Below are 15,914 nucleotides of genomic sequence, written 5' to 3' on the forward strand. Positions count from 1 at the left end.
TTGGGGCAAGGGGTTCATCTTGTTCTGTCTGTGTCAGCGTCTTGTTTTGTTCCGGTTGTAAAGTGGTTTATCTTGTCCTGATTGGCTGGATTTGGAGTGCAGCGGCTCATCTTGTTTTATTCTGTAGTCGGTGAAACTCATTTTGTTCCGGTTGTGGAAGAAGTCCATTGTTCCTTCGGTCGTGAAGGTGGCTGATCTTGATCAAATTCTGTAGTAGTCCGATCTGTGTTGCTTTGTGTTGTAGTTTGATCTTGAGCCGGTTCTCTTGTAATGACTGATCTTCATCCTGCGATATCGTATTATTTTCGTCAGCATTTTATTGGTTTTCTTATAATCTTTCCATGAATCACTTTCTTTATTTATCTGTGATTGTTTAATTAGTGTGATCGTTTGCTTGTGTTTAGGACGAGGGTCCTAAAGGTTTACTTTGAGATTGTGGTGCAAATTCATTCTGCTTTGTTAATATAGAAGGTTTATCATCTTCTGCTTGCGAGAAGGTGGATTTCGACTGAAGTCTGCGTAGGATTGATCCTCATCTGGCAATGTAGGAGGTTTATGTTGATTTGGTAGTAAAGCAGGTGATCATCACTTGGTTGTAGTGGTGTTTGATTTTGTCTTAGCTTGTTTTGCATAGGTGGTAAAGATGAATTTCGAGTCTGTTTTACAGGGGTTACGTCTTGATCCGATTTTGTTAGTGAAGGATTTCGTACTGGCTGTAAAGGGATGTGATGACCTCGATGTGATTGAAAAGATTTATGTGAATTTATTTGATCATCTTGCGGAGATGGTTGCTGTACGACAGATTCGATGTGTGGTTTTCTTCATTTGGCTTTATTGCTGGTTCATCTTGACTTGTTAAATGTATTAGTTCCCCAGGATCAGTGGTATCATCGTCAATATACGCATCTTCGTTTCTCCAAAACTCCTCTTCTTCCTCTTCTTCTTCTAAATCATATGAATATTCTAATCGATTACTTTTTTTGTTAGATATAAAGTCGTCTTTAGTTACATTCTCTTCAGCCTTGATATTATCTACAATAACAGATTCTTGTTCAAATTGATTTTCGACGTTCCAATTCTTTGTATTAGATTCTGATACGTTATCATTTGTTACAGATGATTTACTTCGATAGGCGGTCGTATCTTGTTTATCATTTATTTGGCGGCTATGTTGTTTGACCCAATCTTGTTCTGTTTGTGATTGTTGGTTTATGTAAGACTCTTGTCGGCTTTGTTGTGATGAAGCCGAAGTTTGTTTTTGCGATTGTTTATTGAATTCGTCTGTAGAAGTTATTGACGATTCATTGGATTCTTTATGGCTCGAAACTTGCTGATTTTGGCGCTGCGGAACATTCCGAATATCTTTATGATTTGACGATGTCTCTTGATTGGTTTCTTTCTGTATGTTTGATGCATTTATAGACAAAGATAATTCTTTGTTATCTATATCAACCTGAGTTTTAATAAGTGAATTTTCTTTGCTCAAGGCTTTGTTATTCTGCTCACTAAGTTCTTGATTGGTTGATTTATTATTTGATGTTTTATCGTTAAGTTCCTTATTTGATTGTTTTGAAAATTTAACGCCCATGGAAAAGTCGTTACTTAGTTGGTTTTCATGCAGCAAGTTTTAAGTTCTTGATCTAACATATCTTTTTTGGGTCTCCCTGTTCATTTTTCAACAATTTATGTACATCGGTATTCTCATGGCTTTGCTGTAATTGACTTAAAAATTTGAAGTCTTCATTGTTGTTAGCTATCCCGTGATTGATTAGCGTCTTAAGCTCATTTCTTCGATTTGGTAGATTACGTCCATTATGCTTCTGATTTATTTGGGGTTCGTCTATATTGGGAGCATAATTTTTGAAACTCTTCTTTATCGCTGAATCACGGAAAAATGCGTCCGGATCTACGTACGAACTCTTCGCTACCGGACTTTGGAAAAGGTTTGTACGTAGAAGGCTCTTGTGGTCACCGTGATCTGGAAGAATAATTTGTTTGTAATTTTTCTGCATAATGAACTAGAATAATTATAGTACGCAGATAAATGGGCTAATTTTGGAATATATTTGGATGTTGTTTTCTTATTATTTATCAAATTTGTTTTTGTTTATTAGAAAAACACTAAAGTTGTTTGGGTTTGGATCCTTGGCACGTTATTACATACCTCGAATGAATAACTGTATACAGTAGTTACATAGGTACAATATATTGAACGCTTTATGAGGAACAATTAATGTTTTAATATTATATATGCGCAATATCCTGTGATACATACATGTAAATATTTGAACAATTCATAACGTTACATAGGAGTACAACAGCTATGCAAACAATTGTAATCAATACCTACACATTATAAAATATTTAAGTGTTCGCAATGTTAAAATAACTCGATTTTTCTTCAATAAATTTTAATTAATGGGATTATTTGTTGTTTTTTTAACTGAGTCATCTGAATTCAGCAAAAAAAAAACATAACTGTTTTTGTTAATTTCAGCCTATGTGATGGTCTTTTCGCTGAATTTCCTATTTAATATGTCGGGATCGCACAAAAAATATTTTTGATCAGTGTAATCTTCCTCGGCGCCTTCACTGACAGTCACTTCAATAATTTCATTTGGGAAAGAAACTTTTTGGACGATATCGCCAATTAAGGCTGGTAAAATTAAAGTAAAAAACACACCCCGTTATATTTTTATTATGAAATTTATAAGTTATAATATTTTGATTGATGATGATTATGTTAGCATGCCTATTATACATACTGTATGTTTCTGTAAAGTGCAACGCAGCAAATACCTACGTGCCTTAATAACTTTTTTAATAAAAGTGAACATTTACTCACGCGACTCGAAGATTTGAGAGTTGACTTGCGACAATTGCACCTGGAAAGAAGAAAATCTGTTAGTATTATATGTGTTAGCGTATCTAGGGTTTTCAGAGGGTACCTATTATAACTTCGAAACAACTTGATTTAAATCAGTTGTTTCATTCGATGCGGAGTCAATGGAATTTGTTCCATGACGCACGAAATTAAACAATTGCGATGCGTCTCTAGCCTCTACATCGACCTCAAACGAAAATATAGCGATCAAAATAATCCATAAACTGTACGATGAAACTTTGTACTGATTACTCCATTGCTGTGATCGAATAGGACATATAATTCAGAATCATTGAAAGAGTAAATTTGCTATACAACTACAACTAATCAAACCTTTTGAAAGTCTACGTCTTGATCTATTTTTATTATCTATTTCTTGCGTTTACAGTCATAGCTCCATTACGTGCGCTTGAGCACTTGCTATATACTCCTGTCAGTCTTTGAGGATATATACCAAACATATTATAATTAACATCTGTCAAGTAAATATAAATAAATTGAGTACAAATTTTTCCCCATTTCGATATTCAATAAAACAATACTTGGAATTACCATAATCAAAATATAAATTAACCGAATGACGAGAGAAACAGATTGCTCGCTCGATGATACCTAAACACCCAACAACATGCTCGTAATGTAACGACCAGAATCAACCATATTTATACTCTTTGACTTAGATGATAAGGCGTAGCGAATTTCGTCTGCAATGTACACTCAGCTAAATAAGTAGCTGGATGAATTCAAAACCTCAAAACTGATTTTGTGGTTGACTACTTCACTGCGGAAGGTAATCATGTCACTTGTTACTTGGCGATGATTGTATACAAGCGATAGTACGTACTCTAGCAGAGTTTTATAGCCTGGCAAGGAAAATAAAATACCTCGCCATATTGTGGTAAAATATGGAACTAATTTCTTGTACTGATTTTTTTTACTTTAAAACTAGAAGGCAAAAGTGGCGCCTCCACGGCAGATTTTTTGTTTTCCGGGTCAAGCTTTAAGCAAAACTATCTTGTATAACCAATAGATCTAGAAATAACAATTAAAAATTTTACTGCATTACACTATGGTCTCTAAAATGATAATCTAACTCCTGGTAATGCAGACCATGTTATGAAAAGGAAAACCATGTCATTCTTATAATAATTCGTTATTAATACACCAAGAATTACCACAATAATTGGAGATGGCGTGGTGCGAACAATAATTGTCAAACACTTGTACAATATTTGTATAGGAACAATAGTTTGTATATTCGATACGTTTACTTAATCACTTACGTCGCATGTGGAATTTCAAAATTACTTTGTGTAAATTTGCTGGTGGTACGATATATTTTATATCCGCCCGCATAGCGACCACCGTACAACAAGATGTTAAAACCCGCCATGGTGGATCACGTAAATGTGTCGCGTTCTGGGATCAGCCTGTGTATATTCGGTTCCGATGCTGGCATAATAGGCTACCGGACGCATTTTGGTTCTTTACTATTATCGAATATTTACATAATATAAATTATAACACAGAAGGAATTATTAAAATCCGGTAAAAAATCAACAAGTTATAAGACTTAGAATTTCGGTGGAAGGGGTAATTAACAAGAAATAGAAAAGAGACGAAATATCCACGTGTGACGTCATTGGGAATTACGACGCGTGCGAAAAAAAGAGATGAAGCGATATTCCCACATCGCGCCCACTTCTACACATTACAGTATTTTAAATATGAATTACTCGCTCATTCTTTAACCAATATTTATGCAGTTTTCGCAGGAGTGCTTCTTTTTCGTATTATTAACCATTAAATATAGAATAATGTACAAAATCAAGCATAGGCCGGTCCCCTAATGTGTCGACTGTCGAGGAGTAATCATCTCTCGTCAGTCGACTTTATATTGGACCCCATTCCACTTACCATCAGGTGTAGAGGGATCTTAGCTGTGGCGGTATAAAAAATATCCATGGAAGTAGAATATTAATTTAATTGCAGTAGCTGTGTTGTCGAATGTAACAGACAACATCTTTTATCTTCCGATAAAATAGTTTTGCTTCCGTTAATGCTTCGGTGGAGTTGCATAGCGGTTACAGTACTTGGGTTTGAATTGAACAATATTACCTGGGGATCTGAAATTTGTGCCTAATATCGCGATAGGCTCTCCACCTATATCGTGATATAATCGTGGGATGGAATAGTGGATGCTCTAGTTGTTGGTTCTAGTACCACTTCGCGTAAAAAGGGCTTGTCGGTGTGTTTTGGTTATTCTCTTAAACGACTGGACCGATTCTGATGGATTTTTATGGACCTTATAAATCCCAACATTGGGTAGTTATAATTTCAAGATTATATTATGGTGTAAGGTTTCCTTGTGGATTATATCGCACGAGGAACCTTTAATACATGGCTAAAAATCCGATGTTGTAGACCGCCGAAAGACGTAAATTTTCCCTGTAGGTAGCTGGACTGGCTTTGGCTCTTGGCGAAAAGACTCGAGCGAGCAGAGCAACGAGTAGAAGGTTATAATAAACATAGCCAACAGTTGCATACAATTCTGTCAACTAAGATGAAAGACTTATCTTGTGGATATTGACTATATAATAAATTCCTTCCTAACTGAATTTCGACAACGGCGGCCAATCCCAACGATGGTCAGCTCAGTATGCAGGATGTATTACAGTGCACGAAACGGCAATCCGACATGATCGGAGAGAGATCAGAATTATATATGATAATAATAAAATAATACAGAGACATAAAATTGTACCTGTATAGAAATCTACGCCGTGCACTTTTGTTTTACAAACTGCATACAGTAAACGCTTGTTTATGCGGTCGCGTCATATTTCAATTGACAAAACATTAGAGATTAAAACCCCAATGGGAATAGAACCTATAATTTCAACTTCTAATATTGAATCATTCAGGTAGCTACTGCAACATTGTGGACTAATACTTACTAAAACAATTATCATTAGTAATGACACTTGTATGAAACCCACTGTTATATTTTCCTTATATAGAATTGACAAATCTCTTATTATATTATACCAAATAGGTACCTATACAATAAGTGTGCGTACAGTCTTACCCGTCTTCTACGAATTTGAACATATTTTTTTACTGTATTAAGGAAAACTTATAGACGAATAACAAATTATCAAAGTGATTTTCAGCAATAAGTAAAATTATGTCGCTCATTATAAACCTTAACCTATAAGATTAACAATGTCAAAAATATTCATTACAGTATTTGAGGATCTTCGCAATCCGGGCGTGTATACAAATCCACGATTCCAATAATGATGATACCCCTTATATACCACACTAATATGTAAGGATAATTAAGGAAAAATCACGACACAATATAACATAACGTTATTGAAATATTCCTCATTTAAAAGTCAATGTCCAAGTGTGAGGATGGACTACTAAACATAATGGCAAAAATAAATGCAAATGGTATATTTACATATACCATTACTATATTACTATTATTATATTACTATAATAGTATAGGTAGTTTCCTTAAACTAACAAAAAAAAACAAGAAACCCAGTAAGCCTTAGAGTGTAAGAGCTGTCTTTCCACTATTATCTAGCCGTTTTTGGAGACATTTTTGGGCTGCAGCGAAAATGCCCATCTCGGGTGCACTCCAATCCATCGTCGTATGATGCATTGATGCATAATTTTCACCGCTTAGACTAAGTTTGAAATACTCACAAGAACGAAGCAAAACACGATCACGGTGTCCATGTTGGTCGGCCCAAGACAGTGTCTTTATGGCCAGACGTCACGGTCGCCTTTGCCCATCGCAGCCCCACCACGACTTATATACTAAGTTGTGGCAAAATCAGCGAAACGTTACGTCATTGTCACCTGCTCAAATAAATGGAAAATCTGTTATTTAGGGCTTTAAAATTGGCTGGTTGTAGGGTACCGAATATATATACTTGATTGGGTTGTGGAGAGCGACCATGCCACGTAGAATATTCTAATATAGTAGCTCGGTTACTCTCATCCCATAGAACCCATGCTAATACTGAAATTAAATAGAGAAGTTTATCACTAGATCGTGAGTAGCAAACAGGCAGGGTGGCTTTCGTGTCGGCCACCCACTGAGGCAATGCTTGTGCTCAGGGTCTCCACACTGAATGCACGCCCATTCACGGAGAGACATTTGTTGCGGCCCTGGCACAAAGTTAAGTGTATATAATATCAGCCCTGTATCCCTGTATGTAGGTAAACCTATTATCTGATCTACAACTAATAGGTTTACCTACCTCCAGCAGGCACATAGTTCCCTTTGGTTCTCTTCTCGAGACGAGCTTCATTGATGTCTTGGACGTTGGCCGCCGTCGTTTGCGCAGAAATATTTATTACTTGAGTGCTGTATCTATTCAAAATTCATACGCTTTTCAGAAGAAATACTTAGAAAACAAATAAGCTATCTGGGTGTGTGAAGTCCACCAATCAGCCTAGTGCGGATTGGTGGACTTCACACACCCTCGAAAATTCCTATAAAGAATTTCTCAGGTATGCAGATTTCCTCACGATGTTTTCCTTCACCGTTAAAGAAAGGGATAATTCACAAAGAATACACACATATTTTTTTAGAAAAGTCTGAGGTGTGTGCCCTTGGGATTTGAACCTGCGGACATTCGTCTCGGTAGTCCGTTCCACAACCAACTAGGCTATCGCCGCTTTTTTAAGTGTGTATACCTCATGCCAATTCACATTGAGGCCTACGAGGACTTCTTGTCCTTCCCCAACACTGCCTTTCCCAAATGTCTCCTCCCAATTTTCCTCCAGGGTCCTGCAGTCGCTAAGCCGGTGATTCCAGTACCCCATTCGCAGGTTTCCCACGGTGTTGACTGCGGGGTCCGATGAACAAAAAAAGCTGTGCCGACCGTCTAGGGTTCTCCATCTCTTGCCGGTCAACATTTACTTAAAGCCTCACCTCACTTAATACCAGAGGCTTTAGCCAAGGTGCCTTTCTCAATCGCTAAAGCTAATAGAAAGCAGAAAAAATGTATACCTAGTATTGATTTTACTATCGTATTTGATATTTCGATTTGTATTTTACAAATCTTTAACTTTAACGATTATAGAAAGGCACCTTGGTTCTAGTTTATGGTGCAGGGAAGTCACTTTCTCGTCTTAATAATAAAAATATCCAAAACCGTTACAAGACGCTGGAGAAGTCGTTTTCAACCTTTTTTTATAGGGCAACAAAAACACCTTAGTTATGATGCCTTGGGCCACAATAATCAACTAAAGTGTCTGAAAACCGAATTGATATTACCGTGTTAATAATATTAAGGTTATAGCTTAAGGTCCATTTTTCATACATTTTGTTTCACCTTTAATCTGGGTAATTAAATAAGTATTGACAAGTAAAGAATTTAAATTCACGTCCAGTTAGTGATTAGTTCTCGCAGTTGAAAGAAAAACGTAAAAATAATAAATATGCATGGATATTTCGGCCTTTAAAATTTAATTCGACGAAATTACTTGTCAATACTTGTTTAGTTACCCAGATTAAAGGTGAAACAAAATGTATGAAAAATGGACCTTAAGCTATAACCTTAATAAGTATAACTGAGCAATTTTATTATTTGGTAAAAGGTTTTTTAATCTTAGTAAGATTTTTAAAGAGAGACGGGCTTCGTGCAAAAAATTCGCAGGTTGAGTATAGTTCCTTAAGAGGAATCATTCGCACATTGCATTTTAAGGTAAGAAAAGAATAGAAATCTGAAAAATTCCCAAATGAAAACCTAAAGTTACGTAAACTATTTAAAATTCCTACGTCAGGCACTACGTGGTGTTTGTTGCGATGAGATTTGATGTCCTGTTTGAACAACTGGCGCGTTGTTTGTCTAATTATTGCGTATTGCTTCGATATGTTAATAAAATCCTTTTCGGTTATGATAGTAGGTATCTTATAAGCGAGAGTAAATATGTTTCCGTAGGCAAGCAGTGTGTAGACACCGTGGTGTTTCGACGTGTTAGATATTGTAACCAGACCTATTTGTAGACGTTGCTTTTAATAAAATTATCTTCAGTAAACCTGTGTTTTAATGGCCCCATGCGAAGTTAATAATAAATAATATGTATGTATAATGTACTGTGTACCGTCCCACTGCTGGGCACGGGCCTCCTCTCTACTATCGAGACCTTAAGTCCATCACGCTCGCCTAGTGTAATCAGAAATAATTGACAACCAGACTGTAAGAGTAGATCAACCTTTAATTGAAAGGGTTTTTATAACAGTACTTTACAATTCGTAGTTTAGTGCTTACTATTTGTATCATTTAAAATACTCGAAGTAATTTCGTCGTCACGGCGCCGTTTTGTAGCGACCGTTTATAATTATACTCTTTGTAAAATCTTATACTGAAAGCCCTATGTTACCTACTGCAAAAACCGCAAAACGCTAAAATGCATTTGTGATGTGATTTCTTGTGAACTGAGTTCGTGTTTCCCTGTACCCTTGCAAAATTGATGCCATGTGCACACATGTAAGCGATTGCGTACGTGCTGCACGCCTGTAGCATCTTCTTCGGACTACGTGCACCCTTCTCCATATCCCCGCGCGGCAATTCTTCTGCACTCAATCTCCACACTGATTGCACGGCCATGCATCGAGGGACATTTGTCGGAGCCCTATTGCTCACAAATAAGTGTGTACTTTTGCGCCTCATAGTTGCCTATTCGCATTGAGACCTATAGGGCCCGCGAACATTTCCTGGCTTTCTCCCCTCTTCCCATCCTAAGAAGGTTACTGCTCCTTCCCCCACACTTCCTATCCCTAGATATCCCCTCCTAAATTTTCTCCAGATCCCTGTAGTAGCTAAGCCAGGGGACCCCAGTATCCCATTCGCAGGGTTCCTCCGGTGCTGTCTGCGGGATCCCATAAAAAACCCTTCTCAATACAAAAATTCAGCCCTTAAAGAGGAATATTAGTCTAACACATAATCGGTGTTCTGCCACATTGAGCTTAAGACTAGGTCGGAATTTGAAGTATACTTATTCCAATGACTATATGTATTTTTCTATGAAATATATGATCTCTGAGGCGTTTACAAATTGTCCGATAAGTATAAGTGACGTAAATCATTCTCCATGATATGTGTGACGTAATGAGTCTAATGAGGGAGAAGTTCTTTCGAGCCATACATTCGTATAGCCGATATCCGAAAAGATCTTTATGGATGAAGTTTTTAGGTTTCCATTTCATTTCCATTTTGCCAAAAAATAAAAAAAGTACTAAATACATAATACATAGACTTTATTCGTCAATTTATTTACAAACTTAAAAAATATCTTAAATTTATTCTTATGATAATTTAGTCTCGAAACGTATAAAATATTATGCAATTTACATAAATGTCAACTTATAAAAATATAATACGTGTAAGTACATAATAAGTTACAACGTGAGGACTCGCTTTACGCGTTTTTTATTATGTTCAAATTGCAAACAAAATAAGGCACGACATTCACGTGCTGTGTGCGGGTCGTTAAAACGGTATTATTACTGACAACTGGGGTTTATAGGAGAGTAAAGGGGTGAATGGGGTCAACAACGATTTAATTATATATTCCTGACTCACTATTACAAGGTCGTATGTTAATTTTACGGTGCAAAAATTTAATTTAAATTTCACATATTGGTAAAAATTTGAAACGACAATAATTCGTGGTTCCTAATTTATATTTCAGGATTATTGGAAAATTTTCAATAATAAAGACTTAGCATCATTTGATATAATTTAATTTGCATGTAAATATACCATAGTACCTTGTTATAGTGAGAGCATTATATTTACACTCAATATTACCTGTTTGATAATAAAATTTCTACAAAATGTCGCTAATCAAGTGTTTAATAACAATCGGTCCTTTTCATTTCCTAATTTCATCGAATCACTATCAACCCCAATTGACAGATAGTTCAGGGAACTACCACAAGACCTAGTCGTCAAAATATGTATTTGGTCCTTCTTGGACGTTTCAAAGGACACAAAATACTGTCCTATTTTCGGCGTTTAAAGCGTAATTAAAGCATGAAAGTTAACGCGTCATAATAACAATTTAAAGGTGATCAACACGTATTGAACAAATGGGCTCCCACTTATGGCACATAATACAGTCCCGTACTTAATGGGCGGTCGTTAGGGTAAGAACCCATAAGTAACAGTTAAATTCTATTCCGTTTATACACGGTAATATTTTGCTATTTCATATATTGTACTTCTAGACAGTTGATTTATAATTTACATAGATTTATTTTCGAATATTTGAATATATGCGGATATTATGCCAACTTACAAAGAAAGGAGCGGAGATAAATGTAAATATCATAAATATTTATTGATATTCATTTAGAGCACACGAGATATTTCCAATTAATACAATCCATTGATGAGCGCTTAGTTTCATGGACTAGGTTCAGGCAGAGTACGACATATTAAAACACAATATTGTTCACCATTCTCTTACTTTTGGTACCTTACTGGATTGGGTAACTTTGACAAAACGTTGAGTATTCTCGTTACATTGTGTCGTTACGATTAATGTTTATCCTAATAGGGTATTTTATCTCGCCTTCTCTCTCACACGCATGCATCTTAATTGCAATGACGTCATTAATCTATTTATTTGAAATTATTTTTTAAAAAGCTTGTGACTTACACGTTTATGAGTGGATCATATTTAATTTCAGGACTCTGATTAAAAAAAAATTAAACATAACAACTACCTTTTGTTGACGTTGGGGGTTAAAGATTAAAATACCCCATTGAATTACAAAAAAATTATACAACAGGCAATGCATTGGGCTAATTAACTGTACAGACTTAATAAAATGCCCATCTAGTACATTCCAAAACCTAAAAAGGATTCATTTTGAACTCTGTACCATCTTAACCTATCATAAAGTTAACACACCAGTAATACAAAGTTGCGGCCCACAGTCACGTGGAACACAAAGCTGACAAGCATAACCAATACTCAACTAAACAATCATACTACAATAGTTTTGTCAGGTTGGTACCTCGCGCGGTGCTGAAATCGTAACCTCCTAAACCTCTTGAGGGGGCATTTGCCGGTGCTCCTGTCGTACGCGCCGTACTCGCATGTCGGGGGGTTGCAGTCCCCGTTGTCGACGCACACTCTGTCCCTGAGGCCGAAGTGCTCCTTCCCGCGCGCGAGAGAGACAGTCGCGGCGTTTGACGGTCTCTGGCCAGTCGCACACGCACGAGCACGAGCCGTTCTCGGGCATGTTCGCGAGGAATAGCGCTGGACACGTACATCTGTAAGGATTGCTATTCTTAAGGTGTCATGCGTTGTGTTTGATTATAACTTACTTTAAGCATCGTATTATGAAAAGTCAAACGGGCAATAAAGTTATTGTCTAAGAGCAATATACGCTTCTATTCGAAGACTAATTCTGAGGGAAGCAGCTGTAGTTTCACAGATTCTACGCTGAACAGCTGCAGGATGTTTGTAAAATGAACAGATAGGAATAATGTTAATCGCTTCTTATTTATTTAATGTAATATAATATTAATACCTGCGTATTAGAGTCGGTCTAGTCGGTTCTTCGTTCTCAGGTTTTGGTTCTTCGGTGGGCACCCTCCAGTCGTTCTGGCGCTCATTGGGCAGGTCCCTCCTGGACTCCCGGCTTTCATACTTGGCGTCGATCCTGGTGCGCACCGTGCTTTGCAGAGTCTCCCGGGACACGCATGCGCATTGCGTGTGGTTGAAGAACAGCATGCTTGCGATTGGCATGCGTCCGTCAGCTTTGTGCAACTAGAAAGAATATCAAACAGTTCGCTTACGGCTTTACAGTTCATCAAGCAGGTATCTGATTGAATGACCTTCTGTCTACAATCTAAAAAGAGATGTGAAATATTCCAAGATAACCAGCACGGGTATTGGGCTGTGCTTTAATATTTATTTATTCAGCAATCGGGGGAAATGACATGTGAAAACTTTAGATAGGCCATAAAGTTTGTTTATCTAGACCTGTCTATGTTTTTTGCTTTCATAGACAACTAAGTTAACGGTCCACGTAATGGTAGAGTGGTGATCCTTGGTCACTGACTTCTGCTTCTCAGACCCAAGCCAAGTCGCCGACTCTACCGAGTACCAAATATATAATAAGCAATTGTTGGACGACAATGTACACTGTATTTTACAAGCGTGAGTTATAAAATTTTATACTCACGTAGAAAGGTATTGCGACGTATTTCCCGTCGATGGGTGCGCAGACTTCCGCCTCATTGTTGCAGCAGCCAGCGTCGGGCGCGCACCTCAGTGTAGCTGCACGCATGGTGGCATGTATCTGGAATCATCGACATCATCATTATAATAGTATTTATTGCCAGCCAGCATTATAATAAACCTTGGCTTTTACTATAATGCTGGCGGTAACAGCAGCCATTCGATGTCTATGTGAGAGTCCACGGATGGTGACAGTGGTGTCGTGAAACGAAATACAAAATCATTACTTAGACCAGCACTGAAAGGGAATAGCCGCCAAATTGTCAGGAAGACGTAGTGTTCGTGTAGTATGTTTGGCTCAAGACATCATAGGCAGTGCATTTGAATGATATACAGACAAGATAGAGTAGGTGTTTATATAGATAATATAAATAAGCACCCATATACACAAAATACTTTAAGGATGCATATTTGGCTCGAATGCATAAAATAGGTAATTTCTAAGTTTTCTTTGTCTTCCTTCAGATTTGTTTATCTGATAACCAATTGTAGTCGTAGGTATATCAGTATTTACCAATCAAGGAGCCCCTATGCTCTGCAAATGCTGTTTTGCGGTAAGACGTGGGGACCAGACTTATCACAGCATTGCTCCGTACTTAGCTAGGTAGTGTTGGTGAATATGCCACAGTGTACTCACACAGTGTCGGCGGCTGGCGCGAGCTGTCGCACAGTGAACCAGCGCGCCTGCGGGATGAGGCACTTGCTGCTGCGCACCACGCGCATCATGTTCGCGGTCGCGTCGTGCCGCAACTGGTTCCGTCCTTTGGGAGTCAGCGCCGCTGAAAGGGAATGAATTGAACATGTCAGAATAGGTGCAGACGGAATTGTTAGTAGTTTTGTTATCCTTATATTAGTTGAGTGGTGACGTGTTTGGGCTATCAACAGTACGCTGAGTTTTAAATTGTTCCTGATATGACGTTCCCTATCACATTATGGGAATGATGTATGAATATTGTTCGCGTGATCTATGAATTATGTGTGATTTACTGCTGATATTTCTCCAAATTTTTTTTACAACTCACAATCATCCAATATCCTAGGTCTCTCATTAGTGGCGGCTATAGGATCCACGGCAGACACCACGATGTCTTTATACGCATCCAATCTGGTGAGGCCGGACGGCGTGATGTCCAAGACTGGCTTCATGGTAGCGCCGGTATCGAGGTCATCGTCCGAATCCCAGTCCTTGTCGTTGGGGTAATCGCCTTCTGGAAGCTCTAGCTCGTCCTGAAACTAAGGAAAGATCAGGATTAAATTTGGGGGTATAACACAGGATTTTTTTTTCTAAGACTGCGAAGTCATGTTTCTATATTGTACATCATGACGACGACTTGGAAATCAATTTATTATTAAATAATAGCAACATTAAATTACCATAAAATATGTATTCCTAAAATAACATACTTTTTAAGATACATGTGTATATTATCATCCAATTCAGCAGAAACGATAGGAACCAAAATACATGGCGTGTTCATTTATATAGCTAAACTCGGAGACTTAACAAAAGCAACAAATAACTCAGAGATCAATAACATTTTCAGGGTTAGCATTCTAATTCCGTAGGCCAGCCCTCCTAATGGCTGCTAATTTGTTACTCACAAACCCCTTGTTTCGATTTATAACAATGCCTAATATAGACACGAGAGGACAGAGATGGAGTTGTATTGATTTTAAATGTCCCCCCACTGTTTTTTAAACCTAGCACGGGACAATTAATTGTGCCATGTTCTAGTGCAGGCCAAAATTTATATAAACAATAGGTATTTAGATGTTGCGTCGCTTGACGGTCGAATTGACATCACCTGTTGTACTCAAAATACATTGTCTGCTTATGAAATGCGACTCGCAGTAAAGAAGCTTTGGCAGACTTTTACAAAAAGAACAAATAAAAAACCTTGATAGCTAAATTATATTTTACTATTATCTTCACTAATAATAGATACCGCTGCAAAATTGCTTAGATGAACTACAAGTCACTAAAACCCATGTAATAGATATTATGACTTAACAACATCCAAGTTTGAGAACTGTTAAAATGAAGTGAGATGGATTTTGAAATTATGAACTAGCGTACTCGTAATCACTTCAGTTGTGTATACAACAAAAACAAATTTAAATCGTGTGGTAATGAGGAATCACAAGCAATGCAGTGCCATGAGAAGCTTTTAATTCACAGAGTCTTGGCCAGTTGCCTTACTAGTGGTATGCAATTGCACAAAAAGGGGTCGTGCCCCATCTGCCCCAATCCGTCCCACCAGACCCTAAGTATGAACGGCGAGGCAGGTTCGAGAGCCGACGCCCAGAATAGCCCGGTTATTTAAAGAACCACCGGCGCATCTGTTTTATCTCACGACGCGCATACGATTTTTTGTAGTCCAATCGATCAAACGAGATATAAACTCGACTGTAGAATGTTGATTGCCAATGTTTATTTAAAACTAGCATTCATTAATGCACTTATTGAAGTTAAGAGAACTTCTAATGGTACGGATTGCGTGATGATGAAAGATGGGCTTACTTGGAAACTGAAGTGAGATGGATTTTGAAATTATGAGCACTAGGGTACTCGTAATCACTTCAGTTGTGTATGCAACAAAAACAATTTCAAATCGTGTGGTAAAGAAAATGGTCTGCTGCAATAAGACGAGTTTGGATAGAATTGTAAGTGGGGGTCGACCTGTACGGAGCAGTGTATAAATCTATGACGTCACAAAGGGTAAGGTTACCCCAGGCAATTCTT

At 37.6% G+C, this 15,914-nt stretch overlaps 1 protein-coding gene and 1 pseudogene across 1 annotated transcript; both read right to left on the reverse strand.

Moving 5' to 3' along the window:
- Window positions 1-763: 763 nt before the first annotated feature.
- On the reverse strand, window positions 764-6,806 carry LOC119190463. Its single transcript, XM_037442431.1, has 4 exons — window positions 6,605-6,806; window positions 2,846-2,885; window positions 1,646-1,978; window positions 764-1,032 (listed from the first exon to the last, which is right to left on the reverse strand). The coding sequence occupies exons 1-4, from the start codon at window positions 6,635-6,637 to the stop codon at window positions 764-766; spliced, it is 675 nt and encodes a 224-aa protein (XP_037298328.1). The 5' UTR covers window positions 6,638-6,806.
- Window positions 6,807-10,155: 3,349 nt separating this feature from the next.
- LOC119190464 overlaps window positions 10,156-15,914 on the reverse strand; it is a 9,162-nt pseudogene continuing 3,403 nt past the window's right edge.

The sequence above is a fragment of the Manduca sexta genome, chromosome 24 (genome assembly GCF_014839805.1).
Source record: "Manduca sexta isolate Smith_Timp_Sample1 chromosome 24, JHU_Msex_v1.0, whole genome shotgun sequence".
NCBI lineage: Eukaryota > Metazoa > Arthropoda > Insecta > Lepidoptera > Sphingidae > Manduca > Manduca sexta.

Bases quoted from the DNA above. Each gene is read 5' to 3' on its own strand.
- LOC119190463 (XM_037442431.1), bottom strand. From the start codon at position 6,637: ATGGACACCGTGATCGTGTTTTGCTTCGTTCTT. The intron at 2,886-6,604 runs GTGAGTATTTCA...TCTTCTTTCCAG, and splicing joins TCGTGTTTTGCTTCGTTCTT to GTGCAATTGTCGCAAGTCAA. The intron at 1,033-1,645 runs GTTAGATCAAGA...CTGTTATTGTAG, and splicing joins GGGAGACCCAAAAAAGATAT to ATAATATCAAGGCTGAAGAG.